Source organism: Garra rufa, chromosome 11 (genome assembly GCF_049309525.1).
Source record: "Garra rufa chromosome 11, GarRuf1.0, whole genome shotgun sequence".
Lineage (NCBI taxonomy): Eukaryota > Metazoa > Chordata > Actinopteri > Cypriniformes > Cyprinidae > Garra > Garra rufa.
Window position 1 is genome coordinate 49,456,910 of NC_133371.1, and position 20,971 is coordinate 49,477,880.

General features: G+C 35.7%; 1 protein-coding gene across 2 annotated transcripts; it reads left to right on the plus strand.

Moving 5' to 3' along the window:
• Nucleotides 1-1,385: 1,385 nt before the first annotated feature.
• LOC141345422 (signal peptide peptidase-like 2A) lies at nucleotides 1,386-19,958 on the plus strand. Of its 2 annotated transcripts, XM_073850273.1 has the most exons (17): nucleotides 1,386-1,601; nucleotides 1,684-1,794; nucleotides 4,527-4,703; nucleotides 4,781-4,870; nucleotides 7,696-7,829; nucleotides 7,908-8,059; nucleotides 8,127-8,223; nucleotides 10,113-10,214; nucleotides 11,878-11,959; nucleotides 12,044-12,118; nucleotides 12,202-12,255; nucleotides 12,336-12,389; nucleotides 13,586-13,685; nucleotides 14,531-14,611; nucleotides 14,704-14,867; nucleotides 17,836-17,869; nucleotides 19,610-19,958. In XM_073850273.1, exons 1-17 carry the CDS (start codon nucleotides 1,551-1,553, stop codon nucleotides 19,636-19,638), a joined length of 1,587 nt encoding a protein of 528 aa, XP_073706374.1. In that variant the 5' UTR covers nucleotides 1,386-1,550; the 3' UTR covers nucleotides 19,639-19,958. The 2 variants fall into 2 exon arrangements, with proteins under 2 accessions (XP_073706374.1, XP_073706375.1); XM_073850274.1 differs by lacking the exon at nucleotides 17,836-17,869.
• The last annotated feature ends 1,013 nt before the right edge of the window (nucleotides 19,959-20,971 follow it).

A 20,971-nucleotide genomic window follows, 5' to 3' on the forward strand; every position in this document is an offset into this window, starting at 1 on the left:
CTTTTTGGATGTTCATAAAGTGTTTAAAATTCTTTTATAGCACTTGATGTATTTGTGTCAATATATTTCAATTACAATACATATTTTTAAAAGCCAAGAGTTTTTTCTCCTACACCGAGCCATAAATCTCCACTTCAGTAGCACTTACACACACCACACTTTACTTTTTTCTTTAGATTCCTGTCTATATCCTGAAGGTTTTTACAGAGGGATTTGTTTATATTCAATTAGCTTGATTTTATACATCTTATTCCCCAAAAACTGTAAATAATCTATCTTTTTATAGTATTTTCTGAATTATTGAGTGACAAAATGAGATACCCAAAATTCCTTCTGTAAATTATGTAAAAAAAAAAAAAAAAAAAATAATAAACAAGAATTTTGTAACTGACTTCATCCCGTGTTTAGATTTATGTACTGGAAATGTATGCAAATTAGCGCACATTTCATTAAATAGTGGCTCATTTGCATATTAAACCCAAACATTTTAGAAAATTTGTTTACAAAAACTGTTTACATTATTAATGTGATCAATCAACTGAGTAAACAAGGTAATAACTGCTTTGCATTTAAAAATTATTTGACTCTATTCATCTGCAGTGTCTTGCCTTAATATAGAATTCCACATCTTTCCAAAATAATCTTAAATAAATACAATGAAAAAAAGATGCAAAATGGTTTCTGTATTTTTTTCAGTGTCACTTTTATACGTCATCAAGTCTATTTATTTATTTATTTATTATTTTTTTTTTTTATTGAACAATCATTCATGTACAAACAACTTGGCAATATCAAAACATCATTTTATTACAATATACAGAACAGGTGCATACAAATAAAATAGAAAGAGAACGGAGAGAGAAAGAAAGGATATCCAACCATAATGCATCCACATACATACAATGAAAAAACAATATCATCACAGAATATACATTTGTTAGTCTCAAGTCTTAAGTACTCACTGGATGGATTTATTCCGTTTAAAATTTTAAAATGAATTTCTTTAATTTTGGGAGATAAAGGAAATTTTAAGCATTTGAGGTTTCTGTATTTTTTTTTACATTTTTATTATTATTCAGTGCCACAGGAACAAGAGGTATTACATATTCATATCTAATTAACATTAGCTGCCAGAGGAAAAAAAAGAAACAAAATAGAAAAAATAAATTAAATTACATACATTTCAATGTTTTTAGAGCATTAAATGTTTTCAGAGCTTTTTTGTTTGTTTCAAGAGATTTACGTACAATTTAAAGTCATTAATAAAATGAGAAAAATTAGGTTTACACTGAGCCCACTTTTTTCTGAGGTTTCTGTATATTTTTATTTTCCTCGGTGTTGATGACGTCGGGCGTGACGCGTCCACTCATGTGACCCAGCGGCCGAACGCGGAAGCGGAAGCGAAAGCGTTTACCGTCGCTGTAAACATGACAGAAACGAAACCTAGAAAGTAAGTCGACGGTTAAAAATCGCCGGTTTTAAGTGAAATCAGAGTTCAGGAACTCGTCGTAAGTCGTTTTGTGTCGGAGTGTGACTCGGATGCGGCAGTGATGGCGGTAAAGGTGTTGTCGTTCCTCCTGCTGCTGTGGTGTTTCTCTCAGGTAAACTCTGGAACCGATTCCCTCAGAGCTGAAGATCGGCGAAACAGTGAATCAGCGCCTATTTATGTGTTTGTGTTCACAGGTGGACGGTCAGGAGGCGATTCTACACGTGTCTGATGGATCCACAGTCAGAGAATATTGTCTGGTGTATAACTCCTCATGGAGCAGCATCTCCGACAGTCTGAGTACAGCTGTGAGACAAACACACAACACACACAACACACACACACACACACGTCAAGTCACCTTTATTTATATAGCGCTTTTATCAATACAGATTGTGTCAAAGCACTGCACAGTATTTAAACAGAACAATAGTGTGTAAGTAACGCATTATTGTCCATAATCAATTTTCAGTTAAAGGCAGTTCATCAATGAATTCAGTGATATCATCGTCAGTTCAGTTCAAATAGTAAACGATATCGCTGGAAAGCGTCCCCAACTAAGCAAGCCAGAGGCGACAGCGGCAAGGAACCAAAACTCCACAGGTGACAGAAATGGAGAAAAAAACCTTGGGAGAAACCAGGCTCAGTCGGGGGACCAGTTCTCCTCTGGCCAGACCAAACCAGCAGTTTGTACCAATGTCTGATTGTAGAGAACTCATCAGGATCCTGTGGTGTGGCACCGATGGCCGTCAAGGTTGGCGAGGTCTTTATTGATGATCCGTCTCTGGAGCTCATCTGGTTGACATCCACGGCTATTGAAGTCATCTCCAGGTGGTGATCCATGATCTAAGCTGGGTACGGACTGGATCCAGGGGACTGCAGTGACCATCTGATCCGGATACAGGCTGGGTCTGGAGGCTACAGTGACCTCGGAATAAGAATGAAACAGACTAATATTAGCGTAGATGCCATTCTTTTTACGATGCAACGAGTGCATCAGGTGTTATAGGAGGTGTTTTCGGTTCCGGTTGACCTAATTAATGCAGCCTAACAATCCTTTAACGGATTTGAGTTATAGAAATGTAAGTGTAGGCCAGGTTAAAGAGATGTGTCTTTAATCTAGATTTAAACTGACAGAGTGTGTCTGCCTCCCGAACAGTGTTAGGTAGATTGTTCCAGAGTTTAGGCGCTAGATAAGAAAATGATCTGCCGCCGGCAGTTGATTTTGATATTCTAGGTATTATCAAATTGCCAGAATTATGAAAACGCAGCGGACGTGAAGGACTATAATATGATAAGAGCTCGCTCAAGTACTGAGGAGCTGAACCATTGAGGGATTTATAAGTAATTAGCAAGATTTTAAAATCTATACGATGTTTTATAGGGAGCCAATGCAGTGCTGACAGAACCGGGCTAATATGCTCATACTTTCTAGTTCTAGTAAGAACTCTAGCTGCTGCATTTTGGACCAGCTGGAGTTTGTTTATTAAGTGTGCAGAACAACCACCCAATAAAGCATTACAATAATCTACCCTTGAGGTCACATCACAGACTACGTTTACATGGACACCAGTAATCTAATTAATGACCTTATTCTGAATAAGACAATAATATGATTAAGCTGTTTACATGAGTTGCTTTTAGAATATTCCTTTCATATTCCCGTTTTACATGTTGTAGTACATAGATCAATTAATGACACACATTAGGTCCACACGCGACGCTATCAGTTCATCTTCATTATAGACTTTTGGATGTTTCGGTTTTAATTTTACAAAAACTTGAAGTGGCTCTGGACATATGCAACAATTTTTTTTAGAATGTGTGAGTAAAAATTTGCCGTGGTCGCATTTGTGCGAGTGCATGCTGCGCTGCTCCAAAGCGTCTGCTCCATACAGCGAGCGTTTCAGAGCCAGTCAGTTTTTAGGAAAAAAAAAAAAAAAAACCACACGCAAGTCGAAAGCCAGTTTAGTTTTACTTTTTTTTTTTTTTTTTTCATTTTGAAAACTCTTTGCCGTTTACCTCACATTACGCTTTGGAGGCTTTCTTTTATTTATTTTTTATTAATTGATTTGATTGCTCAGTGTTTGCGTGCCCTGTAATAAATTGTTTAGTCGGCACATGTGATGGAGTCCATGCCTTGTCTTATTAGTTTTTGTTAATAAATGATATAAGCTGGTTTTATTTTATTGTTGTTATGCTGTTTAATTAAAAATAACAAATCCATCTTTTAAAAATTTGTTTTAATCTTAAAATTGATAGGTGTAGCCTATATATGTTAGCAAAACCAAGATCATGAATTCTATAGTAAAAGTGAAAAGCATCCTAAGACATTCCAATAGCGGAAATCCCGTTCACAAAATTAAAATTCCAAATAATACTAATGAAAAAGAACGGGTGGAATGTTAACTACGTTTCCATAAAACTATAAATTATGATCACAGACAAACCATTTATCAGCAATGAGCATTGATTAATCCCATGTTGTAGCTAAAAAATAAAAATAAAAATGAAACCAAAGCATAAGCACGTGCGACCAACTGAGAGCGTTAGCCACGTTCCAGGCAACCCGTTACCCATGTTTTTCCAAACTTCTACCCGTGAAAGTGCACTGGAAAGGCAGTCAAACCCGTGAAGTCGTGGTTTGAAGACGTGATTTACGAGCTCAAAAACCTGCCTGGAACACAGCATTAGTGCGTATCCTGTCACAAAATGTGGCAAAAAGTCCTACACAAGGGGAATAGTGTGATTAAGGTGTGTACATGTCTTCCATAATGCGACTAAAATAGGAATACTCCACCTTTCTTAATTCGATTTATGTTTACTCAGATTATGACTTTAGTCGGATTAAATTAATCAAAAATCTCAGTTTACATGGTTGCTTCTTAATCAGAGTATTATCTTAATCGCATTAAAATCGGAATATTGTTGTCCATGTAAACGTACTCACACTCTCACACACTCAGGTGAACCTGCTACAGGTGTGTCATGTCTCTGTGTTTCTCTGTGTGTGTGTGTGTGTGTGTGTGTGTGTGTGCAGGTGGCCTATCCGCTGGTGAGCCTGATGTCCAGTCAGCTGTGTGAGAAGGGTCAGCAGGGTTCTCTGAAGGGTCAGGCCGTGGTGGTGATGAGGTACGGCTGTGAGTTCAGTCAGAAGGTTCTGGTTGCTCAGAATCTGAGTGCGTCTGTGCTTCTGGTGGCCACCACTGATAGTCTGGTAAGAGTCTGTCTGATCTCATTGTAAACGCCGACGTGAGCTTTTCATCTGACGCTCCTATGAACCTGATTTCACAGGTGACACCGTCAGTGAACGACTCCGAGTTCAGTAAGATGAAGATTCCTCTGGCCCTCATGAGACACCGGGACGTCCTGGACGCACTGCAGGTGAAGATGAAGTCGATGTCTTCTTCTATATAGGCCCAGAACTGGTGCAAACTGCCGTCCCACAACTAAAATACAAATTTAAAAAGCATTTAGGTGTTCTTATCTGAAATGTTTATTAAAATCCTTCTATTATCTATTGAAACCCACAATAATATTTAAAATATGTGACTCTGGACCACAAAACTAGTCTTAAGGGTCATTTTTTTATACATCATCTAAAAAGTTTTCCATTGATGTATTGTAACCTATTGTGCGTTATTTAAGCACCACACGAAGCAGGTCACCATTAACCAAGGGATTATTATTAAAAGGAAGAAGCAACAAAACCTATTAGAAAGACCCGCATATAAACTTGAGTGCAGGGTTAGGGAAATTCCCCGAATCCCAAGCCTTAAAGGGACAGACACCTAGACTGTTACAGTATGATGACAATATTTGGCTGAGATACAACTATTTGAAAATCTGCAATCTGAGGTTGCAAAAAAATCTAAATACTGAGAAAATCACCTTTAAAGGGGCTATATTCAATTTTCTGAAATTTGAACTCGCGACTGACACCTGTGGCCAAAAAACGGAAATGCTCTTCCTTTCTGCTCGCTCTGGCAGCGCGCGCTCGTACGTGCAAACTTCACAAGTCATCCGCTGCAAAGGAGTCAACATTATGTTTACAGAGGTAAGAACAGTCAAATACGTAACATTGACGTCACATCCGCAGACAGCGCGCGAAAAATCCGACCCGACAGAAAATACGAAAAATAGGATACAGGCTTATAGGTGCACCCACTGTGAGCTGACAAGGTGTCCGTATGCTCATCAGGAGATGTTTGAGTCATAAATAGTTAAATAAAAAGGCTATTGTTACGTTTATTTTGGGGGAAAAGTTGCATATAGCCCCTTTAAAGTTGTCCAAATGAAGTTCTTAGCAATGCATATTACTAATCGATAATTACATTTTGATATATTTATGGTATGAAATTTACTAAATATCTTCATGGTACATGATCTTAACATCCTAATGATTTTTGGCATAGAAGAAAAATTGATCATTTTTGACCCATGCAATGTATTTTTGGCTATTGCTGCAAATAACCCTGTGCTAGTTAAGACTGGTTTTGTGCTCCAGGGTCACATATTAGTAAGTGTAATATATATAAAGTCATCATTTATTGGGTACTTTCAATTGGGATTACATTTTTATTCCTGTCTATATTCTGAAGATTTTTACAGAGGGATTTGTTCATATAGAATTAGCTTGATTTTATTTTCGAAAAAAATGTAAAAAAATCGACCTGTTCTAAGTAATTTCTGAATATGTCCCAAACCTTAACCCCATATTTTATTCCATTGTTGTTTTATAAAAATATCTTTATGATTTTTTTAAAAAGTGAAGTAAAATGTGTCCCGCATTTTCTAAACTTAAACACACTTTAATTGGGAGCTATTCCATAATATTTATTTTTTAAATGTATACCACTGTTCAGAACTGATCTAACCATGTGCTGATTGGCATCTTTGAGTTAGGTTCAAAAGTATCTAAAATTATCACTACTGAAACATTTGGTGGAGTTTCAGCAGTGGCATCTTAGTTTTTTTTTGGGTGTTATCCCATAAAATTGTCAAAAAGTGACACATGATCCTCATATTTGGTGGAAATAAACAAAATGTTAGTACATTTGCATAACTGTACTTGCATAACTTTGCATAACATTCTCCTTTGCTCAGCAAGGCTGCATTTATTTGCACAATAAAAACACATGCCTGATTCAAGAAGGGGATCTTAAAAATGGCCAAAGAACTTTATTTTAATAACTTATTCACTTGAAGTTAAATTGTGCTTTGTTTTAACTCGAACGTTAAAAATGTTCAGTGTAAAGTAAATATTTTCAAATTGTTGTTTTGTAATGGATTTTTTTCTTTGAAAAGAAAATTTTGGCTCTTTAATTTATGCATTGGTGAAAAAAATTTGAAAAATACATGGGGGGAAAACAAAAAAAACTGTGTTCACAATTGGCCTTCAGACCAGTGTGTAATTTTGTTGGGTGCATACTAATAATGTTACTTTTTCCAAGTAACTAGTAAAGTAACGCATTACTTTTTAATTGACAAGAAATATCTGAGTTACTTTTTCAAATAAGTAACGCCAGTTACTGTTCCTCCATTTATTGATTAAAAGCTCTCCTGTCCCCATGTTGAGAGAAATCAAGAGTAAGATGTTCCTTTAGTTCTAGAATAAATGTGAACATGCATTAATTCATCTCACTCACTAAAAAACAGATCCAGTGTTCTTCAAAATGAATAAAAACACTGAAATTCAACACAAACCTGCAATAATTAAATATGTTCAATAATACAAATATCCTTTATGTATTTAATCCCATTTTATGAACCGATGTCTTTGATGCTGACCTTCGATGATCCAATTCATCCATACTAATAAGCAGAAATGACTCAAGATAATCTAACGTTTGTTTTCCTTTTTACTGCTAAAGAGTTGACATTATTTCTTCTGTGGTCTACTGTACAGACGACAATGTACTTTTCTCTAAATCTGAGGCTTTTTCTGTAAAAAGCTTTTACATTTTCCAAAAATAGAACTTTTTACATTAAAAACAAACAAGCAAGTCCTGCCCAGATTTAAAAAGTAACGCAAAAGTAACGTAACGCATTACTTTCCATAAAAGGTAACTAAGTAACGTAATTAGTCACTTTTTAGGGAGTGACTCAAGATTGTAACGCTTTACTTTTAAAAGTAACTTTCCTCAAGGCAGTTAATCAGTGATATGAGTGAGTATGATCAGTGTGTTGAGGGTGAGTGTGTCTCTCAGGTGTTTCCTCAGGGGATGGAGGTGAGGTTGTACGCTCCTCCTGTTCCTCCGTTTGACGGCAGTATCGTGGTGATGCTGCTGATCGCCGTGTTCACGGTGACGATGGGTGGATTCTGGAGCGGAGCGGCGGAGAAGTGAGTTAGTGATCATCATTGGTTTGCTGTGATGTGGATCGGGTGTGTGCTGATGTGCCGTTGTGTGTCGTCGTTGAGGCTGAAGCAGGCGGCGGGTCCGGCGTCTGACGCGGGCGAGGAACGCTCCGACAGCAACGAGCTCTCGCTCTACTCTCCTCTGAAGGTGCTGCTGTTCGTGGCCATGATGTGTGTGATGCTGGTGCTCATGTACTTCTTCTACCGCTGGCTGGGTGAGTCCTGCTGCTTTACGGTGTTCAGGAAGTGAGGAGTGTGACTGATGATTGTTTCCTCTTGCAGTTTATGTGATTATCGTCATCTTCTGCCTGGCGTCCGCGTCTGCGCTCTATAACTGCCTGGATTCACTGATGACGGCACTGGGATGCAGCACACTCAGGTCAGAAAACACACAAACACACACACTGACGTTAAAAAGCTTGGAGATCAGCAAGATTTTTTAATGTTTTTTATTTTTCTAATGGATCAAGGATGCATTTACTTGATCAAAAAAACCTGAAAATTTAACAGTAAAACTGCTAAATATTATTACAGTTTAAAATAATGTTTTTCTATTTTAATACGTTTTAAAATATAATTTATTTCTGTGTTCAAAGCTGAATTTTTTTGCATAATTACTCCAGTCTTCAGTGTCACATGATCCTTCGGAAATCATTCGAATATACTGATTTATTACTTTTATTATCGATGTTGGACACAGGATTTTTTTTTAATGAATAAAAAGTTTAAAAGAACAGCATTTATTCAAAATAGTAATCTTTTCTAACAATGTAAATCTTTGCTGTCAGTTTTTATCAATTTAACACATCCTTGCTGAATAAAAGTATTAATTTCTTTGACAAAAAGAAAGAATACAAATGAACTGACTGCAGATTTTTTAATGGCATTTTATAATGTTACAAAAGATTTCTGTTTTAAGTAAATGCTGTTTTTTAACTTTGTATTTATTGAAGCATCCTGTTCTTAATCCTGTAAATTAAAGATATGTTTTCAACATTGATAATAATCGGAGATGTTTGGTGAGCAGCATATTAGAATGATTTCTGAAGGATCATGTGACACTGAAGACTGCAGTAATGATGCTGAAAATTCAGATTTGATCGCAAAAATAAAATACTTTTTAACCGATATTCATATAAAAAACAGCTATTTTATATTGAAATAATATTTCACAATATTACTGTTTTTTATGAATTTTTGAACAAATAAACACTGCCTTAATGAGCATAAGAAACTTCTTTTAAAAAAATAACTCTTGAACTGTAGTGTACACGCACACAGTAACTATAATGGATAATAAAACTTTAACAATAATTGTAATCATAAAATAAAGTGTTAAAGCAAAGTAAAAAAAACTAAACTTATAAAAAGGTCAAAAGCACATAATTACCTAAACTAAAATTAAAACTGAAAATAAAATAAAAAAGGTAATTCAAAAAATAAAAAGTCTGAATAAAAAATTAAAAATATCTCAAATATGTCACTGACTGTAAGTTGCACCGGGTCAAATTTCATTATTACAATTGAGAAATTATTCCAAATGCATGTAAATAAAAACAAATATATCTGCATGCATTTTAGTTCAACAAATCCTTTAAATTTAACAACATTTAAAACGACAGGAATGAAAAATATAAATATAAAACAAATTAAACAAACTAACTATAGTGGCATTCATAATAAACAACATTAATTATGCACATATATGTGGAGCACAAAACCAAAAATACATTGTATGGGCAAAATTATTGATTTTTCTTTTATGCCAAAAATCATTAGAATATTAAGATCATGTTCCATAAAGATATTTTCTAAATTTCCTACCGTAAATATATCAACTCATTTGGACAACTTTAAAAGCGATTTTCTCAATATTTAGATTTTTTTTGCACCCTCAGACTCCAGATTTTGGAATCTCAATTTCAGAATATTAACCTTTATGACTGGTTTTGTGGTCCAGGGTCACATATTATGAACTAAATTAACTTCAAGTGAAACTTGAAATTTAGTGGGAAGGTTACAAATAAACATTCCTCTCTCATTCGAACCCGATCCACATGTGTGACGTTAACTGCGTTATAAAATTCCCTTTTAAACACAGCATGACTTATATTCTTGTATAAATGCGGTAGTTTATAAATAGCACTAGAACAGCAGTGTTGTGGAGAGTCTGGTGTGTCAGTATGAAGCTCATATGGGTTTGTGTTGTGTTTGATGTTGATGTTACTGAGGTTTGGCTCTGATTCTGAACTCTGTGTCATTTTCCAGTGTGTCCTGCCGAGGGAGAAGCGTTTCTATACGTTCACTGCTGCTCACCGCCGTCTGCATCACACTGTCTGTCATCTGGGGAGTGTATCGCAATGAAGACAGGTCTCTCTCTCTCTCTCTCTCTCTCACACACACACAGACAGATCTGTTGTCAGGCTCCGGTCAGTGGGTGTTCATAGCGTGGTTTGTTTTCGGAGCGACACACGTCTGTCTCAGAGTGATTCACACACAGTGTCCAGCTTCAGTGTTTTGACTTCCAGCTCAACAGAAGTCAGTGTGTGATGTCAACAGATGAGTCTCTTCCCCTTCACTGTGGTCCTTCCGAATTTCTCACTTCTGCATTTCTTCACTGTTTGTTTTGTATGTTTGGGTGTGTGTGGAACATCTTTATCTGATAAAACACACAGCTGGTTGTGTCATAACTGCTGTTTGCATCACTGTATAATATTACAGAGTACAGGACTCAGGGCTCTACACTTACTTTTATTTTTAGGAGCACTAGTGGTCATAACTTAAAACATTAAAGAGCACAGTCAAAATTTCAGGGGCACATTCTAATCAATAATCAAAACATCTGATCAAAAATTACCCTTCCTATTATGAGGTGATTTGACTTACGATATTTGATATTTGGCATTTTTGGCAACTTTCTTAAATGTATGTCATCTTTTATGTCAATTTAAAAAAAAAAAAAAAAAAAAAAAATATATATATATATATATATATATATAAGCTTTTTGAAATTTTTTATTAAAACAACTGGATAAGAACAAGTAGAATAAAAATAAGTTACCAATCAAATAAAATCAGTATTAACAAAATTAATTCATTTGTGGTGGCACAGAAGTGTCTTGTAGGTGTATTTTCATGTTTTAATGAGGCTCAGAGGTGGCATGAGTGCAATCAAATTCATAAATTCATGTTGAGATTAATGTTTTAAATATAACATCTTGAATACAGAAATATTAAATAATTTAAATAACTAAAAAGATACTTTAAAAATGAAACTAAATCTGCCAGCAGGTGGCGGCAAGTCACTGATTTATTTAAAACAAGTGACTGTCTTTATGAATGGGAAATTAAATCATTTCACTAGATTGGTTGAAAAACACACGTTCGTTCATAAACCAGACACCGCTGTGTTTGAATGCAGATGCGCAGCGGCTCAGCTGTGACTTCTTTCAGACTATTTTTGACGACGAAATAGAGCAAAGTCAGGCAGTAGTGTTCTAGTCAGACAATGTAAGTCTCTTAATATTAACTTTTTGTTTCGTTAACTGTTGTATTAAATCAATATCTCATTTACAAGCGCCCTTAAAAATCATTAATAGCTGCAACTCATCTTAGTTTGTCACAATCTCACAAAGTTCTATTATAATCAATGAAGAATGGATGAAGAAATCCGCACCGCACAATCAATCTCTTATTTACAGTCTCTACACTTTGTTTATGAAAGGATTGGTGAGATATATCTGTGATTCATTACTCAACATTGCAGAAACACGTAGAAACCTTTCAAGCTCCCCTCAACACAAATATGCTGATGGGGTCAGTCGCACTTCTGCTCCTAAATATTTTTTAATAGTCGCACTCAGTAGTTTTCAGTCGCAAATGCACTGTAGAGCCCTGGGACTGCAGTAATGCCGAATTTCAAAATCATGCAGTTAGTGCATTGCAAAGCCTGTGACTAAAATAAATAATCATGCAGTGTGTTTATCTCTGGGATGATCAGTTTGTGATGGTGTTTCTGCTCTGATGTGTGCAGGTGGATCTGGATTCTTCAGGATCTGCTGGGCATGGCGTTCTGCCTGAACTTCCTGAAGACCATCAGTCTGTCCAACTTCAAGGTGAGCTGTGTTTATAGTGTGGTGTGTGGCGGCTCTCTGCTGCGGATCCGACTGATCAAATCTGCGTTTGCTCATTTCCTGCAGATCTGTGTGATTCTGCTCAGTCTGCTGCTGCTCTACGACGTCTTCTTCGTCTTCATCACACCATTCTTGACAAAGGTGAGTATCAGCGAATCCACACTCAGCAGCGTCTGCTCGTGTTCTCATCTTAATGTGTGTGTGTTTATCTGTGTGTGTTTCAGAATGGAGAGAGCATCATGGTGCAGGTGGCTCTGGGGCCCGGTGCGGGAGGGAAGGTGAGTGTGAGCTCCTCGTGTGATCATCTGTGATCTGTGTGTGAATGATGTACGGCACTAACAGCAGCGTCTGGTTTTAGGGTGACAGCACTGGGGTGGAGGTTCCGGGCGAGAACGCATCCTCTTATGAGAAAGTAAGACAAACACATGCTGCACACTAGTCAACAGCAGAATATAGTGCTAGTGTACTACTTACTGCACACGGTGTATGAATCCTGTAAAAGCTTGTTCTTGCCACATGATTAAAAACATAATGTATATCTTGCAGTTCTGAGATGAAAAGTCACAGTTTTGAGAAATTAAATTCGCAATTGTGTGTTTGTAATTTTTTTTTCCATGGTGGAAACAAAGAAACAACATTGTAAACTTGGATTTGCAATAAAAATGCCAGGAGTTTATATCTTCCCGTTCTAACTTTTTTCCTTTACAACTGCAATAAGGAAAGAGTCAGAATTCTGAGATATAAACTTTTGCTTCCATAGAACAATGTTGGGGACATATTTAAGTCAAATTTCACCTCAAAATCAAAAGAAAAAATAATGACATTTTGCATTAAGGAAAATAAAGGCTATTTTTTAAAACCATTAAAGGATTACTCCACTTCCCAAAAAGAAAAAAAATCCTGATGATGTACTCACCTCCATGTCATCCAAGATGTTCATGCTTTCTTTCTTCAGTCGCAAAGAAATTACGTTTTTTTGAGGAAAACATTTCAGGATTTTTTTTCCATATAGTGGACTTCAGTGGTGCTCAACGGATTGAAGGTTAAAAATGCAGTTTCAGTGCAGCTTCAGTGACCCCAGACAAGGAATAAGGGTCTTATCTAGTGAAAAAATCTGTTATTTTATTTAAAAAATGTACAATATATGGATGTAAATGTACACTCTGGTTCAAGATGTCAGATTTTTCTTTTTTTTTTTTTACAAAATAATGATCATATTCCTCGGCTGGGATAGTTTAGAGCCCTTTGAAGCTGGAATTTTAATCCCAATCCATTGAAGTCCACTATATGGAGAAAATTCCTGGAATGTTTTCCTCAAAAAACGTAATCTCTTTGCAACTGAAGAAAAAAAGACATGCACATCTTTAAAGACATGGAGGTAAGTAAGTTATCAGAAATTTTTTTTTTGAAAGTGGAGTAATCCTCTAATATTATGACATCATTATCAGTTTAGCTGTTTAGCAGGTGATAGTTCACTTATCGCAACAATATAAACTATCACGCAGTTGAGATTTGCTATATAGTATATATTGCTGTATACAGTTAAAAGTTAAATGTACTACTGTGAACATATAGCTGTGTGATTAAATGAAGCGTGTGTGTTTCCAGTTGCCGGTGGTGATGCGTATCCCACAGTTCTCAGCGCTGGCTCAGAATCTGTGTATGATGCAGTTCTCCATTCTGGGCTACGGTGACATCATCATACCAGGTACATCATACAACACGCATCCCATGATCAGCACCAAACACCATCTCATGTTCTTCAGAAAAGTCCTTCAGCTCGCACAAATTCTTTGGTTTTCCAGCATTTTTGCATATTTGAACCCTTTCCAACAATGACTGTATGATTTTGAGATCCATCTTGAATGAGGATGTGTACATTTGCCTAAATGTCATATATTTTTTAATTTAGTACTATCTATAAAAGATATGTTTCCCAGAAGACAAAACTTTAAATTTCCCTGATCTTCAAATTTCAAAAGTTTTCACCCCCGGCTCTTAATGCATGGTTTTCCTTCTGGAGCATCAGTGAGTGTTTGAACCTTCTGTAATAGTTGCATATGAGTCCCTCAGTTGTCCTCAGTGTCAAAAGATGGATCTCAAAATCATACAGTCATTGTTGGAAAGGGTTCAAATACACAAAAATGCTGGAAAACCAAAGAATTTGTGGGAACTGAAGGGTTTTTCTGAAGAACAGCAGACAGTTTAACTGTTCAGGACAAACAAGGGACTCATGAACAACTATCACTAAACACAAAAACACAGCTGTGGATCATTCAGAGAACAACACAGTGTTAAGAATCAACGGGATGTAAACTTATTTGGACTTGTTTTGGACTATATGTACACATTTTATATGAAATATCTTATTCAGGTCAGTACTACATAAACAATAACACTTTGTATGATGTCTGTTATTTTGGTAAAATAATGAACATTTTGCAGATTCTGAAAGGGGGATGTAAACTTTTGACCTCAGCTGTATAAACCTGAGCTAGTATTGTACAAGATCATTGCCTTTGTCTCCTGAAGGGCTTGTGTTTCTGTCCGCAGGTCTGCTGGTGGCGTACTGTCACAGGTTTGACGTGTGGATGGGAAACTCCAGAAAAACCTACTTCATCTCCTGTGCCGTCGGTACGAGCGTCTGCTTTATCTGCTGCGGTCACCAGACTCAGACTGCACTAATGATGAGTTCAGACGCTGTAACGGTGTGTGTTGTTGTGTAGCGTACGCTGTGGGTCTGCTGGTGACGTTCGCAGTGATGTTGTTGTCTAAGATGGGTCAGCCGGCGCTGCTCTACCTGGTTCCCTGTACACTCCTCACCAGCGGCATACTGGCCTTCGCCCGCAAAGAGTTCAGACACTTCTGGAGCGGCACTGGCACCTATCAGGTGAGTCTGAGCGATTGATGTGTGTTTGCAGACACGCAGCAGTCTGAATGGGATTGTCACAGATTTTTCAGCCTGTAACAAACTGTATTGTGCCAGCAAATATGCACACGAGTGCTTCTAGAGCAACAGTACAGAACAGCACAAATACAACCCTAACCCTAACCCTGATTCTCAGAGAACCATCAAATCAGCTCTTCTGCACCTGCACACATTTCTGTGGTTTTAAGGGACAGTTCACACAAAAATGAACGTTTGCTGGTAATTTACTCATCCTCTGACCTTCCAAGATTTCCGTCACATTAAAGAAGATTTTTAGCTAAAACCGTCAATCTTGATAATTCTTTAAAATACTAGTCAATGGCTACTGGCACTTTAAGAGTCAATCAAAGCATATCAGCCAACATAAAATCAATGTCTCCTGATGATGTATTGAGGAATTATGAAGGGAAATGATCAATCTGTGCGAGGAATTGAATATTATTTACAGGATTATTATCTGTACACTGCAAAAATGCTTTTCTAGCTTTTTTTGTCTCGTTTCCAGACAAAATATCTAAAAATTCTTAAATCAAGAAGGATTTTCTAGACGAGTAAAAATCATTTTCTTGTTTTAGAAAAAGAAAATCAAAATTAAGTGAGTTTTTGTTTAGAACAAGCAAAATAATCTGCCAATGGGGTAAGAAAAAAATCTTATTTTAAACAGAAAACAAGATTAGTTTGCTTGTTTTAAGCAAAAATGCACTTAATTTTGACTTTTTTTAAAAATACAAGACAATAATTTTTACTCGTCTAGAAAGCCTTCTTGATTTAAAAATTTTTAGATATTTTGGCTGGAAAAAGACAAAAATCAGTGCAGTGTAATCAACAGTGAAATGGTTCAGTTTTTGAACAAATCAGTCTTTTGAATTGATTCTTAGTGAACTGAATGAGTTCATTAAATGAGACTAAATCATCTGAAACACTTTGTGGCTCAATCAAAACTCACTTTCAGACGCCTGACAGTCCCTCCAACTGATAATGAGCTGAAATGCTGCCGTATATCTGATCCTGTGATGAATGAACTGATTCAGTGCTCCAGATCGTCCAACAGACACTAAACTGAGGAAACAGTTCGACTTGGATCGAAGACCGATGAGCTGCTGATATCAACCAAACACTCGAATGAAAAGGAGAAATCAATGTTTTTATGGTTTCTCATGGTTTATGTAGAATACTGAGCTGATGACTTTATATGCTTTAGACATGAAAAACATCCACATTTCACATCATTATTGAGTGCTTTAGTAATATAATTATGTATATGTTACATCACTTAACATGGAGCACTAAACCAGTCTTAAGTAGCACAGGTATATTTGTAGTATTAGTCAAAAATACATTGTATGGGTCAAAATTATAAAAAAATAAATAATTTATGCTAAAAATGATTAGGATATTAAGATCATGTTCCATGAAGATATTTAGTAAATTTCCTGCTGTAAATATATCAAAACTTAATTTTTGATTAGTAATATGCATTGCTAAGAACTTCATTTGGACAACTTTAAATTTGATTTTCTCAGTATTTAGATTTTTTTGCACCCTCAGATTCCAGATTTATTAAATAGTTGTATCTCAGCCAAATATTGTCCTATCCTAACAAACCAGACATCAATGGAAAGCTGATTTATTCAGATTAGGCTGGTTTTGTGGCCCTGGGTCACAAATAAAATAAACTATCTAAAATAGCCATTTTGTAGAAAAAAAATCATATTTCCCATTTGTCTGAGGCTCTGGATTACAGGTAATAATTCTGTAAATAATGTTCAGTTTCTTGCACAGACCAATCGTTTTACTTCATAAAACCTCAGTATATCATCAGGAGCCGTGGGGATTCATTTGGACTTCATTTTTTGACTTTTAAAGTGTCGGCAGCCATTGATTTGCATTTTATGAATCACCAAGATTGATGGTTTCAGCTAAAAATCTTCTTTACGGTTACTGAAGAACAGTGTTGGGGAAAGTTACTTTTAAAAGTAATGCGTTACAATATTGCATTACTCCTTAAAGTAACTAATTGCGTTACTTAGTTACTTTTTCTGGAAAGTAATGTGTTACGTTACTTTTGCATTACTTTGTAAATCTGGGCAGGGCTTGCTTGTTTGTTTTTAATATAAAAAGTTGTATTTTTGTCAAATGTAAAAGCCTTTTCACAGCAAAAGCCTCAGGCTTAGAGAAAAGTAAATTGACGTCATTTCTGCTTATTAGTATGGATGAAGTGAATCATCGAAGGTCGGCAGCAAAGACATCGGTTCATAAAATGGGATTAAATACATAAAGGATATTTGTATTATTGAACATTTAATTATTGCAGGTTTGTGTTGAATTTCACTGTTTTTATTCATTTTGAAGAACACTGTATCTGTTTTTTAGTGAGTGAGATGAATTAATGCATGTTCACATTTATTCTAGAACTAAAGTAACATCTTACTCTTGATTTCTCTCAACATGGAGACAGGAGAGCTTTTAATCAATAAATGAGGGAAAGTAACTGCTGTTACTTATTTGAAAAAGTAACTTGTCAATTAAAAAGTAATGCGTTACTTTACTAGTTACTCGGACAAGTAATATTATTCGGTAACTTGCGTTATTCGTAATGCGTGAAGAACAGAAGTCGTGTACATGTTGGATGACTCGAGGATGAGTAAATGAACAGCAGTATCACTTTCTCGGGTCACGGGTTTGATTGTCAGGGAATGCATGAATGCAATGCAAGTTTGCTAAATGAATAAATGCACTTAGAGCAGCTGAAAGTTTTTAAACTCACCTAACAACAACATCATAATAATGAAGCTGATTAATGGCACAGGAAACTGACATTCGAGCATTAGATTAGAGTGTGTTTCTGATTGAGGTCTGTGTGTGAGAAAGAGGGATGTTATCTGAGATGCAGATATATGTGTGTGAAATGTGACTTGGTCTCCATCAGGTCCTGGACGAGTCTAGGAAGCCCTTATTATCAGGTTTGAGCTCTTGTTTTGTCCTCTGTTCTTCATCACTCTCGCTCAGTGCTGCCCCTGTCTGTCTGTCTGTCTGTCAGCTTCCTGCTCTAACGCCTCACTTCCTGCAGTGCACGTGTTCATCACATGGTGGCGCTACAGTACGCAGATTGTGGTGTCTGTGTGACGTAAATGTAGATGAGCTGCTTGTGTCTCTGTAGCATGTTTATATCTGATGATTTCAGTTTCTGATGTAACTAACACATGACCAGTGAGCATTTAAATATGAAAACAGCTGCATGAAATCACCTGCTGCTGAAGCGTGAACATCAATCCACTTTGTGACCATGTGTTTTGTAGTATCTTCCCATACATAGCGGGTCTCATTCACTAAGAATTATTATGTGGGTTATTCATATTCATACTCAGCTAACGCCTTATACACAATGCAAATATACACACATAAATTGTGATGAATTTGTAGTATTGTAAATGAACTACTGTATTTCTGAGGTTCATAAAACACAGTCAAATCATCTCCAGATAAAGGCTCTCAGAAAACATACAACTCTAAAATAAACTCTTAAGACACACAGAAGGATCCTTGAGTAAATCCTCAGAACCGGTTTAAACACAGCAAACACTTACTCTAGAGCGCTCATTAGCAGTCTGTAAAATACAGAAAAAAACTGTAATATTCTGAAATGTTAATGCGATTTAAAATAGTGGTTTTCTATTTTAATATACTTTAAAATATAATTTAAATTATTAATGCAAAGCTGAATTTTCAGCATCATTACTGCAGTCTTCAGTGTCACATGATCCTTCAGAAATCATTCTGATATACTGATTTATTATCAGTGTTTTTTGTAACTTGTGATACTTTTTTATTATTCTTTGATCAATAAAACATTAAAAAACAGCATTTATTTAAAATAGAAAACTTTTGTAACAATAAACTCCTCATTTAAAAAGTTTGAGGTCATTGAGTTTTTTTTTCTTTCTTTCTCTCTTTGAAAGAAATGAATACTTTTCTTCAGCAAGGATGTGTTAAATTGATCAAAAGTGATAGCAAAGTCTTATATTGTTAGAAAAGATTTATATTTTAAATAAATGTGGTTCTTAACTCTTTATTGATCAAAGAATCCTGAAAAAAGTATCACAGGTTCCAAAACAAATATTAAGCAGTTTCCAAAATTGATAATAAACCAGCATATTAGAATGATTCCTGAAGGATCATGTGACACTGAAGACTAGATAATGATGCTGAAAATTCAGCTTTGATCACAGAAATAAATTAGATTTTAAAGTATATTAAACTTTTTGTTTTGAATTGCAATGTTTCATAGTATTACTTCTGTATTTTGGATCAAATAAACAGAACGTTGATGAGCATAAGACACTTTTTCTTTTTTTAATAATTTAATTATGAGCAGTAAAGTTATTTTAATAATATGTCTTATATTTCTATTGTATTGTTATATTTTGTAAGCATTAAATATATTCAAATATGCATTAAATATCTATGTATAAGTATGATTTCATGTATGAGTACACAGTTAGTGAATGAGACTCATTGTTTTGGTTTTGTAAATACTACTTGATAAACCAGAACTAGACCAAAATAAAAACGTATGTATATTATGACAGATTTCCTTTATGCTACCAGTAGTCAAACTCTGGTTTTCTGTTTAGCCAGTGCATGGTGTGATTGTTGATGTGAGCGTAACTCAGTTCCAGTGCGGTGTGTCTGTGTCTCGTCAGATGGAGACGCTGGTGGAGTGAGGAGCTGAGGAAGTGACTGACGTGTGTTTCCTGTCACACGCGGCCAAAGAGAAATCAACGCCAACTGTTGGTGATGATCTGATGGGATGTTGTGTGTGTTTCTCTCTCATCATCATCATCATCACTCAATCACACTGGGACACTTTACTAAAACATCAGACTGTCTGAAAATGATTCTTTAAGGGGCCTTAACCAGATCAACCTGCTGTTTTTTTGTCTTTCACCTTTTTATGTGATCATTTTATAACGTGATGTTTGGAATATCTGACAGAAATGTAATTAACAGTTTAACTCTCTCTGTAATCAAAATAAACACATGAAAACTGAATAGAGGATGACTGATCATTGCAGACTGTGCTTATAAATGCAGAAAAGTGTCAAAACAGTGGTTCTGACACCTGAACTGAACTAACAGCAGGTGTGGGTCATATTTAGGGTCATATTATGACATCACATCCTGTTTTTGGTTCATTTAGGGGTCTCTAGTCTGTGTTGCATTCATATATATATTAGTCAAACTGTACTGGAGTTTATTTGGAAGCACCCAGGTTTGTAAGCCAGTGTTCACACTTATTCACATGAATATCAGAGCAATCGCACCAGAGTTCAGCTTAATTCAACCAAACCTCCTAACCCTCAAGCATCCTTCGGGACAAATTTGGGCAAAATCTTTATATATATATAGTTTCCTTAATCTGAGCAGTACAAGACTTGGCTACTTTTCCTAAATTTGCCACCTGAACACAAAAAAATTCAACTCAATTCAGTTAAGTGGTTGAAAAAAGAACTCCTTAATTTGGACAAAAATGGGCATCCAGAGCAAATGAATGGGAAATACTAAAATTCAGAGATTTTTTTTTATAATTTGTCCAATAAAAATCAATAAATCCAACACAATGCAGATCATATATATACATAAATGAAGGGGTGAGGCAAACATTTGCACTCGCACACAAACCCATATACAAAGCATTGAATGAGCCTATAAGACAGCAGTATTTTTTTTGCGATAAAAACAGTCACTAATACATATAAAACTTTACTGAATGAGCCAATGACTTTTTTTGTGCCACTCAGCCTCAAAATTAGACAAACATACACCACTCACAGATTCAATTCCTACTGCAAGATTTGTTGATTCCAAACAAATAATGTCTGGAACATGCTGCTTGTTGGGTTTATTGTTTATGCGTACCTGTTTAGCACCATTTGGTTCCATTTTACTTTTTTGAGTTATTGCAATTTTTTTTTTTTTGTTAGAATTTTTGGTTTATAGAGTTCAGCCTATATGCAGCCATTGAGTACTATTTTGATATTTTTATACCATCATATGTCACCAGA

Coding starts and splice junctions, on each gene's coding strand:
- LOC141345422 (XM_073850273.1), top strand. CDS start 1,551: ATGGCGGTAAAGGTGTTGTCGTTCCTCCTGCTGCTGTGGTGTTTCTCT. Junction 12,390..13,585: donor ACGCATCCTCTTATGAGAAA/GTAAGACAAACA, acceptor GTGTGTTTCCAG/TTGCCGGTGGTGATGCGTAT. Junction 17,870..19,609: donor TAGGAAGCCCTTATTATCAG/GTTTGAGCTCTT, acceptor GTGTCTCGTCAG/ATGGAGACGCTGGTGGAGTG.